Consider the following 15,843-nt stretch of genomic DNA (forward strand, 5'->3'; position numbering starts at 1 on the left):
TCCCATCAGTAGGGGCTGTCTCACATGCACAGCCTTGTGCACTTGGGGGAGACAACGGTACAGGCAGTAGTGGGAGGCAGGCCACAGGCAAGATTGATACCTTCCTGTCTGATGCCGTGTTTTCCTCTGTCATGTCACTTTTTGTTATACTAATGCATCCTGCTTGGTTCCAGGGGTGTAAAAATCTTTCTCTCCCTATGCCGTAATCCTTACCTTTTTCATCCACTAACTTTAGGAACCGGAAGGGCAAAAACTATCCTTTTAATGTCAATTTTTCTTCACTTAGCATCACCTGGCATTCAATCAATACTTAAATGGGGGGAGGGGGAGATAAGATATTTTCCTCAAGGAGAAATCATTACGTGTTGGGTGCCAAATAATTAAGGTAACAAGAACAAAGAGAACCAATAAAGACTGTTGTTAACCATATTGTGATTACATAAATGGCAAGATTTATTTGCTTGTCCTTTTACTATGCATGTTACTTTTCCTGGCAATTAAGTTAATCCTGGAGAAATCTTTCAGGTCAATTAAATAGTTGGATGATTAAGTATGCTTAACATTACCTCTTGTTACCAAAGATCTGTTTATTCAAACAAAGGGTCTGAAATAAAACGTGAAGAGAAAAAAAAAAAAAAAAAGGCCTGTGGCTCCTCCTCCAGACACCCCCCTCCCAACTGTGATGAATAGGAGGGACTGTTTCCCCCTGCCCCTGGGAGACACTATCCTTGCAGTATTGTAGGCTGTTTTGAAATTCTTTTCTTTAGAATTTTTTTCCTTAATATCAAGGAGCCGCTGCTGCTCGCGTGGCTGGCGCACCGGGGGCCGAGGACAGCGGCGGAACCTCCCGGCTGGTGAAAATGCAGATTGATGATGGCGCGTCTAGGGACGCGCTTTCCCTGGTCTGCAAATCGCACACACCTTGAATGACAGCGAATTATTCTCTACAGGCTTCCCCTGCGGGAAGAGCCACGCGCGGTCGTCCGGCTTTCTCTAGAAAATCCCGAGAGGGTCTCGGACGCAGAAGAGGAGCCGGGCGCGGCGACCCCGGGAGCGATTCCAGAGCCCGGGGACTCCGGCCCCTGCCGTGCGCGTCGCCGCGGACGAGCTGTGCCAGCCGCGGGTCCCTGTCCCCGCGAGGCCGCAGCCCGAGAGCCGGCGGCGGCAGCGGAGGGGCGATGCGGAAAGGCGTGAGCGGACTCTGAGCTGCCCGGCGCAGCGGAGGGTCCGGCCTGAGCGCTCCCCGCGGAGCCTGCTCGCTCCCGGCTGGGCAGCTTGACCCGAGCCGGCGCCACCGGGGATCGACGGCCCAGTCGGCGTCCGGGCGGGGCCGGGGCACCACGTGGAGCACAGCAGCTGCCGCCAGATGTGCCAGCCACCCGCCGCGAGGCAGGCCCCCCGGAGAGGCTCCCGCCAGCTCCGAAGCCCCGCTCGTCCTCGCAGCTGGCGGCCTTCGTAAAGGGAGCCCTCGGCCCCCGCCGGGCAGGGTCCCGGAGAGAGGCGGCGGCGCTAGCACCCTCGGGCTCGCAGAGCGTTGCTCGAATCGAGGCGCCTCGGCAGGAGGTTTGTCCCCGCCCGCCCGCCGTGCTGCGCGGCCCCCGTGAAAGGGAAAGAGCGCGCGGCTGAGATGGGCGAGACCATGTCAAAGAGACTGAAGTTCCATCTGGGCGGGGAAGCAGAGATGGAGGAGCGGGCGTTCGCCAATCCCTTCCCGGACTACGAGGCCGCTGCCTCCGCGGTGTTCGCCGCCGGAGCGGCCGAGGAGACGGGCTGTACTCGCCCCCCGCCCACTACAGACGAGCTTGGCCTCCCTTTCCACAACGACGGAAAGGTGAGTCGGCGGTCGGCGCTGGCCGGGCCTTGGGCCGCGCCAGGTGACGGGGGGGATGTTGGCGATGGTAGCGTCCACCCGTCCCGCCCCGCCCCTAAGGCGCGCTGACGTCACCTCTCCGCGCCCGGTGTCGCGCGTGAGTCCCACCCTGGGAGCTCGAGGGAATCGGAGAGGAATGGCTTCTGGGCGCGCTTTCTCCGTGAGCAAGCTGCCCTGCCTCCGGGACGAAGGGTGACGGATTCCTGTTTTGTTGACAGCGTGCGTTTTGATAGGCGCCTCCTGGTCTCTTGTGCCTTTGAAATACATTGATGAAGCTGGAAGTGAATATTAGGGCTGTAGTGGCGGTTGACGTACAGGTGTATTTTCTGTCAGGGGCCCTCGCACGCCCTCCAACTTCTGGAGCTGCAGACGTGCCCCCCGACAATCTGTTCCTAGTCTCCCTGAGGCCGATTTTAATCAGGCCTGGCCCCTGGTCCCCTGCCCTTGGGATTTACGGCAGAGGAACAACAACCAAAACATTGTTCATAAACAGTAGTGTCATTTGAATGGGTCTTGTCTGAGTGCCCAGGACTTGCTTATTTGAACAAATGTTCACTTCGCGGGGGAAAAATGGAAATAAAGGAAGATGTGAATATCAGTATAACTGTTCAGGTTATAGTGATATTCACTACTGATACTATTCATTACGTTTGGTAAAACCAGACGTTTACCAGTTAGGTTTTTTTCCCCCCCAACTGATCTAAGTGTTCCAAGTCCCACTTCGCCTCCCTGGTTCCCCATGTATATTGTATTCTTACTGCATGTCACAAATAGCTCCTTTTCCACAACCTTCTCATCCATTCAGGTTTTATCTCTTTCTTACCATGGAACAACCAGTCATTTTACTTTAGGACACAGTTACACTTTTTTTCTTTAACAAAAAACTGTTCTTCATATCTTTCCTTATCCAAAAAATTGTACTTTTTCTTAGCCTACTTTTAATACAGTTTTTTCCTTTTAGTCTTCTTATTTCTTTTAGTTTTAATGATGTGTATTGGTTAGGATTCTTAACCCTTAGGGGCCTTAATTTCTAGTGAAGACTAAGAAGTAAACAATTATGGATTGTCTGTTCCACAAGCATTCTGTGAATTGTCTATTTAATGAATACATTTTACAATTTCTAGAAGTATATTCTTCCACATGGTAGCTTTTTCAATGGGGCAGACCTGTTTACCAGTGGCTTCACATGTCTTTCGTTCCTTTGTAATAAGCCAGAAGTAGATGAACCTGTGTTCATTAATCATGTCTCAGAATCCCAGCACTTTTGAATAAATCATCCTAGTCTCTCTTAGCCTGTAAGATTTCTGCTGAGAAATCCCATAGGAGGTTCCTTTGTAGGTTATAATCTTTTCTCTTGCTATCCTTAGGTTTCTCTCTTTGTGTTGTGTTAGAAGGTAGGAGAGGGACAGTAAAGTATCCCCTGATGTGGGAAACAGAGACAGAAGAAAAGAAAAGAAATTATTAAATATCATTATTACCACAGCCCACTGACAAGTCCTTGAAACAGGCAGAGTGAGGTTCCTCTAGGGACTCAACTGCCCCAATGCCAACACCTTGCTAAGGGCAAAAGGCCCACTTAGCCCAACCCCCCTCCCCATCCTGTAAGTCTGCTTTAACATATAAAAATTTCTTCAGAAATTTTCCTTTATCTCTAAACCCCATAAGATATGTGTTGGCAATCATCCCCCAAATGTATGGCCAGCTGATACGACGCATTTGAAGGGTCTCATGACTAAGGTTTTATTAAACGGTAATAAATGACCTTTTCCCAACAATGGCTAAGTGCCTTTAAGGTCCTGAAAACCTTGTTTTCAAAATTCCTTAGAGACTTACACTATCCCTAAGCCCCCTCCCAACTTGTAGGTATATAATCACCACCCCTCACAACCTCGTTGCAGCTCTTTCCGCCCACGGGTCCTGTCCCCGCAAAACTACCTCTCTGCACCTATGACGTCTCAAGAATCCTTTTTTGGCCTTTGGCTTCAAACCCCACCGTCTCTCTTACATCATCCCCCAAATGGAGAAGGGACTTTGAGACTGGGAAACAAAGCAGGCAACTTCATACAGTTTACAGGAGTTTTATTCAGGGGAACTTACTGATGGGGGATCAGGTGGAGGATGATCCAGTCACTTTGTAGTCATTCTCTGCAAAGTCCAGACATCAGTCCAGAGATTTTATAGAGGGTGGGGGCACAGAAGGGCACTGTAGTGAGACCAAAGGGTTTGCATGCATTTCAGAGGGCTTGCATGTATCTGATCGGCAGTTAATCTTTAATTACATCTTATGGCATCACCTGAGCCTCAGGAAGGGGTGAGACTATGTTATCTCTAACAGATTCATGGGAGGTCAGAGCAAGCCTCCCCCCATCCTGGCCCTGATGGGCATTTCTAAGGTGTGTGTATTGATCTCCAGGGGGCCCAGAGCATGTAGCCTCAAGAGAGGTCATCAGGTGAACAGGAAGAACAAGATGGAGGGCCAAAGACGGAGTCAGTGTTGTCACCACTCCTCCAGTCTGATCTTTAATAGTTTTATTATAATGTGTCTTAGACAAGGACATTTCAGATTAAAATAAAGTGATGATCTATTTATTATGTCCCAATGTTTTCCCAGGTTTGGGAAATTCTCTGCTATCATTTCTTTAAATAAGGTTTCGGTCCCCTTCTCTTTGTTGAACTGATTAAGATATTGTTGTTTTGGGGGCGCCTGGGTGGCTCAGTGGGTTAAAGCCGCTGCCTTCGGCTCAGGTCATGATCCCAGCGTCCTGGGATCGAGCCCCGCATCGGGCTCTCTGCTCGGCAGGGAGCCTGCTTCCTCCCTTCTCTCTCTGCCTGCCTCTCTGCCTACTTGTGATGTGTCTGTCAAATAAATAAATAAAATCTTTAAAAAAAAAAAAAAAGATACTGTTTTGTTTTGAAGATGTCCTAGAGATCACATAGTCTTTCTTTACTCTTTTTGATTTTTTTTTTCTCTTTTGTCTTCAGACTGGGTTGTTTCAAATTTCCTATCCTCTCACTGATTTTATCTTCTATTTGGTCTCCTATGCTTTTGATTCTCTTTGCTGTGTCTTCTATTTGATTAAATTCTTCAGCTCTAGAATTTATCTTTGATTCTTTTCTATGATTTCCATCTCTTTGTTAAATTTCTCATTTTGGTCATGTATTTCATTTTCTGATTTCATTGAATTTTCTTTCTGCATTTTCTTGTAGTTCATTGAGTTTCCTTAAAACAGCTATTTTGAATTCTTTATTGGGTGAATCATACATTTTCATGTCTTTGGGTTTGGTTAGTGGAAGATTATTGTGATCTTTGGGTATGTCATGTTTCCTTGATTTTTCATTAACTTGTGTCTGAGTCAGAACACATCTGCAGGAACTGTGTCCCTTTCATGCGCTCTGCTCTGGGAATCTTACATGCTACTGCCGAATTTTCCTCTTCTCCCCACTTGTAGAGCTCTGTTAGTAATGCTCTGGATGCCGTGAGAGAGAGAGTCTCTTCAGCAGAGTCCTGCACAGATTTGAAAACTAGGCACTCGAGGGCTCTCCCTTTTCCCTATGGGAGAAAACATGGGGCATCTATTTCACCGTATGCTGTTCCACCTTTGGGAAGGAGTGATGCTGATAAAGATAAGATCTTACCCAATTTAATGCATACAAACTCATTTTTTTCCCGTCTAATGGACTGTTGGAACTTTTGCTCTGAAACCCTGGACTTTTGCAGAGGTTTTCGGATCTGATCTGATTGCTCAGTTCGGGGTTCTGCGTGCACTCTCAATCACAGCTTGGGGGCCAGGGGCGACGACTAGTGCCCAGTCTCCTGTAGGTTCCACAGCCAGTACCAGAATCTCTGCTTATTACCTGATAGACTGGTGGGCTGGACTGCCCATGGGTCCTTGGTGTAAGATGCTGGGTTCCACAACTCACACAAAAGCACTTCTGTTTGTGGACGGGTGCCTAATTTTTATTGTTCAAGGGAGGACAAAACAAGGGATGCCTAATCTTAATGCTGCGGTGATGCTGACGTCACCCTGGTTGAGGCCTTTAATGTTTATCTATTAATTTTTTCCTGAATGTACACAAGGGGTTTCTGGATCAGAGATTTATTATTTATCAGACAGACTATAGCCAGTGAGTGGTTCCACCTGTCTCAAGTCTTCCCTGTGGGGCAACACAGTGAAACCTAGGTCAGATGTTTTCCATGTGCAAAGTCTATGTGTTGTAGGCAAATAAGGAAGAAGCTGAACCTTTCTCTGCTTTTTACAAATGGAAAAGAGGCAACTGTCTTCCCTTCTCCTTCTGGGAGGGTTTCATTGGAAATACCATACTCTGAGTCTTTGGAATGTAAATAGATTTCTCTATGAAAATGAGAAGCCCATTCTCTTCAGTTGTGCAACTCAGAAATGTATCCCTGTGCCAGGGCCTCATCGCCCTGAAATATAAACACATACCTCCAGGGTTAAGTAAACCTCTCCAGATGCCTTACAATGTATTCAGTTGTAACTTGATTCCTAAGGTTTGCTTTTAGTCTAGAATCCCAAATTTCAGGAAATTTGCCTTGAAAGCCCGAACTGTGTAGTAACACAAAAACATTTCCTCCTGAGTCTCACAGAGGGACATTTCATGGTAACAAGTCAGGCCATCAGTGGGTACACAGTCATACATTTGTGTCTAATAACAGAACTACAAAATACATGAAAGCAGAAAATAATCATTAAAGGGTTAAATGGGAAATTCCATGATCATAGTCATGGATTTTAATATACCTCAGTAGTTTCTCTGGCAGCTAGATTTTTCACAAATCATAAAAGACATAAAAATCTGAGCACTATCAACTACTTATCTGAGAATACTCAGTTTCTCTTGAGAAAGGCTCTCAGTGACTAAGAGTACTTGTTTCCTTAGGTCTTAGCAGCCTTGGGACTTAATATTTTTAATTTTTTTTATTACTTGTTAATCTGATAAGGCAAATTCTGGTATGCATATTTATTTGAACTTCATTAATTGCTAAGGGAATATTTTGTAGGTTTGTCATTTGATATTTTTCTTTTTATAAGGTATATTGATAATTTTAGGTCTATTTCTGTATTGCTGTGGTCTTTTTTTTATTTACAGTGTTTTATATTGCAGCTGTTTCCCCCTTGTCAGTAATTTTTAAGCCATCATTCTTACTTTCTTTAACTTATAGAAGTTAACACGTTTGTGTACTCAATCCATCTTTTAAAAAAATTTTTTTTTCTTTGGTTCATACAACTTATTTTTTGTAATCCTACCAATGCCTTATGGTCCACACAGGGCATTACCTCATTTAAGAACTTAACCTACAAAATTAAGGGAGACGCCCTCTCACCAGTGAAGCATTGACATGGGCCAAGTAATATAACTTCTACCTCTTCTGTTCTGTAAACTTAGATTATTAGAGTATTTATTGTAATATTGGCCTATTGTGCAATTTAAGTTTCTGTATTCCTTTGGTCCAGATCATACCTAATTTCACAAGGCGAATCCAGACCAAAATCAAAGATCTTCTGCAGCAAATGGAAGAAGGGCTGAAGACAGCCGATCCCCATGACTGCTCGGCCTATACTGGTTGGACAGGTATGAATGTGGGATACAAGTAATTGGGATGTTCTATTTTGGGTTTATAAGACTTCGATTAAAATTCTTCTTCTTTGAAAATGGTAACATTTTTACCCTTTATTTTATTTTTTTTAACATTTTATTTATTTATTTGACGAAGAGAGATCACAAGTAGACAGAGAGAGAGGAAGGGTAGTAAGCTCCCTGCTGAGCAGAGAGCCCAATGCAGGGCTCGATCCCAGGACCCTGAGACCATGACCTGAGCCAAAGGCAGAGGCTTAACCCACTGAGCCACCCAGGTGCCCCAGTTTTTACCCTTTAAATGAAAACTTGAACTTCATCAGTGATGAGATGTTTTGGAGTTTTATTTCTAAAGAAATCTTCTCCGCTTGAAGTTTGATATGTAGTATGTCATATTTTTATAGCACTATTTATTTCACCAAATATATGGGTATCTGTGAAAATGCATAATGAGAGAAAACTTGCCCTAGGGTCAGTTTTTTGTTTGCCTTTATTCCTTTGATCTTTGGAACAAGTTGTATTATGTGATTTCTCCATTATGCATAAACTGTTCAACCTCTTGCTTGTAGTCATTTGATTCATTTGTACACCTAAAGATTTTGATTTTGAATTTAGTGATAATAATTGAATAAGCAACCTATAATATACACACCGTACCTCAAATAACTCAATTTCAAAATTAACTTGCTTTATCTAGTCCTTACATTCATATTATTTTACTATATAGCCAGAACATTGTAATAACTCTTTAGGGAGTGTAAAAGAAATAAAAGATCCTCTCCTGAGAGATGAGACTGCAGTATGATTACTGCTAATAACAATTTACGTATCAATTTATAGCCCTTGTTAAGTTATTATAGTTTAGCCAGGGAGCAGCACAGACTAAGTATTCATGTTAGAATCACTGAGAACTGATACCTGCTTTTGCAGTGTACAACCAAACATGATGGCCCTGATCTTTTTTGTGTGTTCTTTTTTTTTTTAAAGATTTTATTTATTTATTTGACAGACAAAGATCACAAGTAGGCAGAGGGGCAGGCAGAGAGAGGGGGGGAAGCAGGCTCCCTGCTGAGCAGAGAGCCCAATGCGGGGCTCAATCCCAGGACCCCGGGACCATGACCTGAGCCGAAGGCAGAGGCCTTAACCCACTGAGCCACCCAGGCGCCCCTTGTGTGTTCATTTTTATAATTTTTTCTGTGCTGCTTTATTTGTATTTGCCTGTTCATGTTAATATAACATTTACGTAATGACATGAAAATTAAATTTTTCAAACTATTATACTCAGGAAGACATGGAGCTAGTTCAGCTTATAGAACCAAAGAAATACACCTTTAAATGTAAATTTAGATAATTTTAGCTAACTTAAACTAAAATGCAAAGAAGAAGGATTTTTTGAAAATATTTTATTTATTTATTGTTGAGAGAGTGCCTGTAAGTGGGGGGAGGGACAGAGGAAGGGAGAGAGATAGAGAGAGAGAATCTCAAGCAGGCTCCCGCTGAGTGCAGAGCCCCACACAAGGCTCGATCTCACGACCCTGAGATCACAACCTGAGCCGAAATCAAGAGTCAGATGCTCAGCTGACTGAGCCACCCAGGAGCATCAAGATAATTTTAGCTAACTTGAAGTTAAAAAGCAAAGAAGGGTATTTTTATTTATTTGTTTGTTTGTTTTAAGATTTTATTTATTTGAGAGAGAGCATGAGCTGGGGGGGAGGGGCAGAAGGAGAAGGAAAAACAGACTTACCACTGAGCAGGGAGCCCAATACAAGACCGGAATCCAATGCAGGAGTTGATCCCAGGACCCAGAGATCACAACCTGAGCTGAAGGCAGATGCTCAACCCGACTGAACCACCCAGGCACCCCAAGAAGAATATTTTTAAAGGAAAAATAACATAGTGATTGTTAGCACAGAGTTCCCCTAAGAAGTTTTTTACTTAAAACATTTCTTGTTGAAATATGGGTTTTAAGTCCATGATTATTAGGTTCTAAATTAGCTATGTATCAGAAACACTCAGCTTTATAATAAACAACATATTATAGGCCTCCATTCCAGAATGATTACATGAGTAGAGGAGTCCAAGAATCAGTATTTCTTAAAAATCTCCATTTGTTGTTATCTTTTGGAATCAATGTTAGAGCCATCATGGAGGTATTTGGTGTGAATGGTTAAAAGTAATATTTAGGGCTTTGGGATTTGGGTAGCACCATGGAATCTACTTACACCCATACCTCCTCTCTCTTTTCTCCTAAAACTGTACAATACAAGAAGAATGTATGAAGCACCCACAACTTTTTCTTTCTTTCTTTCTTTCTTTTTTTTTTTTAGCAAAGTTGTGAGATAGAGAATACACCAAATAATAATGTATGAAAAACAAATAGAATCCAAAACAACTGAGAAAGCCACAGTGGTGTCCACGGGAGGAAGCCAGATGACCCACGGGTGGCAAAATGTATTCTGCAGTTCCCCCTCTCCCAAATCAATAAATAGTTATTCTCAGAAGGATGAGACACACTTAGGGGGAATTTTTTTTTTTTTTTAAGATTTTATTTATTTATTTGACAGACAAAGATCACAAGTAGGCAGAGAGGCAGGCAGAGAGAGAGGAGGAAGCAGGCTCTCCGCCAAACAGAGAGCCCGATGCGGGGCTCAATCCCAGGACCCCAGGATCATGACCTGAGCTGAAGGCAGAGGCTTTAACCCACTGAGCCACCCAGGCGCCCCCCTCAGGGGGAATTTTTGAGGTCATATCTGAACATGAAATGGGTGAGGAAGAGAGGCAAGGAAAAACAGTATGGAGAGCATACAGGGAACAGGTTATAGAATTCTTTTTAACCGCATTATTCTAAAAAAGGATTGTTGTGAATTATGTAAGATAAAATAAAGGGGATTGTTTTATGAGGCAGGAACTTCATTCCTGGTGGTACTGGCTAATAGTGTAGTCAGAAATGAAATGTCAGTGGGGGAACCCTTGTGCAACAAATAAGGATATGAGAATCAAAGGAAATCTGGTCACCACAAGTCACCATATACAAATAAACTGTTTGTCACTTAGAAAGAAGAGGATGCCCTTGAGATTTAAAAAAAACAAACAAACTGGGAAAGCTGTCCTAACACTTTCCCTCTTTTAGAGGGTCTTGATTCAGAAAAATGCACCTAATTCAAACTTAAGAAAAAATTCAGTTGTGTACATAATATTAGGGGGAAAAGGAATATAAAATTTTGTCAGTAGAAGAAGAAGAAACACCAGGAAAATGCCATTACAATGTGGAGAACAATTGCCCCATTTTCAACATGAATTTTGGAACTTAATTAAGCAAATGGATCGCAAAGCAGAAATAAAGGAACCCAGGAAAGAGATGGTCAGACAATAAGGTCACGTGAAATAAGAATTGAAAGAACTAAGAAAAGAAATTGAAGGATAAGGGAAAGTCCCTTCAGAAATAAAGTTCCAAATGACACAGGGCTGAAGGAGGAACTGATGCTCCAGAAAGCACAGCGATACCATAAAAATGAGAAAACACAAAATCTGGTCTGGGATGTAATGAGTTTAGAAGTTCTCACTGCATCCTAAAAAGTAAAAAGCTGAACAAACTGAAAGATTAACAATTCTTAGATCCGTTAGCAAAATGAGGTCATAGGGCAAATGTCTAAACCAAAAATGAGAGAGAGACAGAAAATCACAATTTACTGGAGCAGAGATCCACAAGAAGGAACATCCATGGGAACTGGTGTGGGGATAATAAATTTAAACTTTATTTGATGAGAAGAAAATGCCTCTAGATGGACCCTTCTTTACTCTTTCACGTTAACTCCAGGAGTCCTCCCAGGTTCTCACTGTAGATATTAGAGAAAAACCCCTTTGTGCTTCCAGAAAGGGGAGGAAAGCAGAACCATTTTGAAATATGCCAGAGCATTCTGTTTTTCTTCATAAGACCTGCCCTCCGGAGAAACTATTTTACTAGAACCTAACCTACCGGAGTTTTATTGAGGCTAGACTTCCCTTAGAGAAGGGAAGTCCCTAACTCCGTCCTCTCTGTCTGGGCCTTTCACATGGGAGAAGGGAAGTACCCAGCTCCAGCCCCCTGTAACTATCCTGTCCAACCTACAGGAAAGAAACAATGAGAAGCACTAGTAAAGGTCATAGTCCAAGGGCACGGCTTCACCAAAAGACCAATTCCTAATCATAGGACCATAGAATGCTTCTACTCCCCTATTCCTTACCACCCCATTACTGAAGGACGGGTTACTGCAGTTTCTTTTACCCAGTACATTAAGTCCACCTTGCAATGAAAATTTACAAAGCATACTAAAAAGTAAAATAGAATTAAAATAGTTTGAAGTGACTAAGTAGATGTCAGACCCAGAATCAGATACAGCAGGAATGTCATATTATCAAACCAGGAGTTTTCAAATACTGTGATTAATAATGCTAAGGATTTTAGTGAAAAAAGTAAATATGTAAGATGGTCCAACATTTCCATACAACACGCAGTGCTCATCACAACCAATGCACCCCTTAATCCCTATCACCTATTTAACCAGCCTCCCCCACTGACATCCCTACCGGTAACCATCACTTTGTTCTCTATAGTTAAAAGTCTGTTTCTTTGTTAGCTTTGCTCGTTTGTTTTTGCTAAATTGCACATATGAGTGAAATAACATGGTATTTGTCTTTCTCGGACTTGCTTTGCTTAGCATAATACTCTTTAGCGCCATCCATGTCAATGCAAGTGATAAGATTTCATTCCTTTTTATGGCTGAGTAATATTCCATTGTATATATGTATACCACATCTTCTTTATCTATTCCCAGTTGATGGACACTTGGGCTGTGTCCATATTTTGGCTTTTATAGATAATACTGCTATAAACACTGGGGTGCATGTATCCCTTTGAATTAGTATTTCTGTCTTTTAGGTAAATACCTAATTAGTGCAATTGCTGGGTCATAGGGTAGCTCTATTTTTAACTTCTTGAGGAACCTACATATTGTTCTACAGATTGGGTGTGCCACTTTGCATTCCCACCAACAGTGTAAGAAGTTTCCCCTTTCTCCGCATCCTGACCAACATCTCTTGTCTCTTGTGTTGTTGACTTTATCCATTCTGACAAGTGTGAGGTGATACCTCATTTTAGTTTTGATTTGCATTTGCCTGATGATGAGTGATGTTGAACATCTTTGCATGTGTCCATTGGCTATTTGGATGTCTTCTCTGGAGAAATGTCTGTCCATGTTTCTGCTGGATCTCTGCTGCCTCCCCTCCGTTGTTATCAAAATCTGCTCATATTTTGATTGGATTGTTTGTATTTTTGGCATTGAGTTTCATAAACTCCTTATGTATTTTGGATACTAATCCTTTATCAGATATGTCATTTGGACCAGTTTAGTTTTGTTGATTGTTTCCTTTGCTGTGCAGAAGCTTTTTATTTTATTTTGATGTAGTCCCAGTAGTTAATTTTTGTTTTTGTCCTTGCTTCAGGAGACATAACTAGAAAGAAGTTGCTATGATTGATGTCACACAACCTACTGTGTATGTTCTCTTCTACGAGTCTTATGGTTTCAGCTCTCACATTTAAGTCTTTAATCCATTTTTAATTTATTTTTGTGTATGGTGTAACAAAATGGTCTGATTCCATTCTTTTGCATGTTGCTATCCAGTTTTCCAACCACCTATTTGTTGAAGTCTTTTTCCCATTGGATGTTCTTTCCTGCTTTGTCAAGGATAAATGGAGCATATAGCTGTGGGTTCATTTCTGGGTTTTCCATCCTGTTCCATTGATTTACATGTCTGTTTTCATGTCAGTATTCTGTTTTGGTTACTAAAGCTTTGTAATATAAGTTGAAGTCTAGATTGTAATTCCTCCAGCTTTGCTTTTCTTTCTTGAGGTTATTTTGGCTATTCATGGTCTTTTGTGATTCCATACAAATTTTAGGATTGTTTGTTCTAGGTCTGTGAAAAGTACTGTTAGTATTTTGATAGGGCTCGCATTAAATGTGTAGATTTCTTCAGGTAGTATAGACACTTTAACACTACTCTTCCAAACTATGAACATGAAATGTCTTTCCATTTCTTTGTGTCATATTCACTTTCTTTTATCAGTGTTTTATAGTTCTCAGAGTACAGGTCTTTAATCTCTTTGGTTAGGTATTCATAGGTATTTTATTATGTTTAGTGTAAACTGTAAATGGGATTTATTGCTTAATTTCTCTTTCTGCTGTGTCATTATTGGTGTGCAGAAATGGAACAGATTTCGATACATTGATTATGTATCCTGCAACTTTACTGAATTCATGTATCAGTTCGAGCAATTTTTTGGTGGAGTCTTTGGGTTTTCTATATGGAGTATCATGTCATCTGGAAATAGTGAAAGTTTGACGTCTTCCTTGCCATTTTGGATCCCTTTTATTTCTTTTTGTTGTCCAATTGCTGTGGCTCGGACTTCCAGTACTGTTAAATAACTAACAGTGGTGAGAGTGGACACCCTTGCCTTGTTCCTGACCATTGAGGAAAAGCTCTCAGTTTTTCCCTATTGTGGATGATAGAGGCCATAGATGGCTTTGATTATCGTGAGGTATGTTGCCTCTAAAACTGCTTTTTTTCATCTTGATGAATCCCAATAATTCATTTTTGCTCGCTTCTGACAGCGTGTCTAATAGGCAGTTGCTATGGCTGAGTTCAAAGAGGTTTCTGCGTTTCCCTCTAGGATTTTGATGATTTCCTGTCTCACATTTAGGTCTTCCATCCATTTTGAATTTACTTTTGTGTATGGTGTAAGACAGTGGTCCAGTTTCATTCCTCTGACTGTGGCTGTCCAGTTTCCTAACACCATTTGTTGAAGACCCTTTTTCTCATTGGATCTTCTTTCCTGCTTTGGCAAAGGTTAATTGACCATACAGCTGTGGGTTCATTTCTGGGCTCTCTATTCTGCCCCATTGATCTATGTGTCTGATTTTGCTCCGATACCATATTGTCTTCATGATTGCAGCTTTGTAAAATAGCTTGAAATCTGGAATATGTGATACCTCCGGTTTTGTTTTTCTTTATCAGAATTGCTTTTGGCTATTTGGGGTCTTTTCTGGTTCCATACACATTTTAATGTTATTATTCTAGCTCTGTGAAAAATGCTGATGGTATTTTGATAGGGATTGCATTAAATGTGAGATTGCTTTGGGTAGCACAGACATTTTAAAAATGTTTGTTCTTCCACTCCACGAGCATGGAAATCTTTCCATTTCTTTGTGTCCTCTTCAATTTATTTCATAAGTGATCTATAGTTTTCAGAATACAGATCTTTTATCACTTTAGTTACCTATTCCTAGGTATCTTATTTTGGGAGCAAAACTACACAGGGATCGATTCCTTGATTTCTTTTTCTGCTGCTTTGATATTGATGTATAGAAATGCTATAGATTTCTGCATATCGATTTTATATTCTGCAACATTGATGAATGCACATATTCTAGCAATCTTTTGGTGCAGTCTTTTGGATTTTCTACATAGAACGTCATGTCATCTGCAAAGAGTGAAAGTTTGACTTCTTCCTTGCCAATTTGGATGCCTTTTATTTCTTTTTGTTGCCTGATTGCTGAGGCTAAGACTGCCAGTCCTATGTTCAATAGTAACGGGGACAGTGGAAATCCCTCTCTTGTTCCAGACCATAGGAGAAGGGCTCTCAATTTTTCCCCATTGAGGATGGTATTAGCTGTAAGTCTTTCATATGTGGCCTTTATGATGTTGAGGTATGTTCCAGCTGTCCCTACTTTGTTGAGGGTCTTTATCCAGAATGGATGCTTTGTCAAAAGCTTCTTCTGCATCTATCAGCAGGATCATATGGTCCTCATCCTTTTACTGATGTGGTGTATCACATTGATAGATTTGAGAATATTGAACCACCTCCGCAGCCCAGGCATAAATCCCACTTGATCGTGGTGAATAATTCTTTTAACGTACTGTTGGATTTGATTTGCTAGTATCTTGTTGAAAATTTTCATATCCATATTCATCAGAAATATTGGTCTGTAATTCTCCTTTTTAGTAGAGTCTGGTTTTGGAATCAAGGTAGTGCTGGCTTCATAGAGTTTAGGACTTTTCCTTCCATTTCTGTTTTTTGGAATAGTTTAAGTATTAATTAGTGTTTAAACGTTTGGTAGAATTCCCCTGGGAATCCACCTGGCCCAAGACCTTTGTGTGTGGGGAGATATTTGATGACTGAAACAATTTCTTTGCTGCTTATTGGTCTGTTCAAATATTTCTGTTTCTTCCTGTTTCAGATTTGGTACTTTGTAGATTTCTAGGACTTTGTCCATTTCTTCCAGGTTGCCCAGTTTGTTGGGATATAATTTTTCATAGTATTCTCTTATAATTAGTTGTGTTTC

The 15,843-nt window shown here is 41.6% G+C and overlaps 1 protein-coding gene across 1 annotated transcript in view; it reads left to right on the top strand.

Annotated features, from left to right (window-relative positions):
* The first annotated feature begins 681 nt into the window (after positions 1 to 681).
* Positions 682 to 15,843, top strand: part of LANCL2 (LanC like glutathione S-transferase 2) — a 53,141-nt gene continuing 37,979 nt past the window's right edge. Inside the window, exons 1-2 of the mRNA XM_080819127.1 lie at positions 682 to 1,831; positions 7,345 to 7,462. Of these exons, the coding sequence (XP_080675253.1) occupies positions 1,628 to 1,831; positions 7,345 to 7,462 (322 nt within the window). The 5' untranslated portion in view covers positions 682 to 1,627. The remainder of the gene's footprint in view (positions 1,832 to 7,344; positions 7,463 to 15,843) is intronic.

The sequence above is a fragment of the Martes martes genome (assembly GCF_963455335.1).
Source record: "Martes martes genome assembly, chromosome: 11".
NCBI classification, from domain to species: Eukaryota; Metazoa; Chordata; class Mammalia; order Carnivora; family Mustelidae; genus Martes; species Martes martes.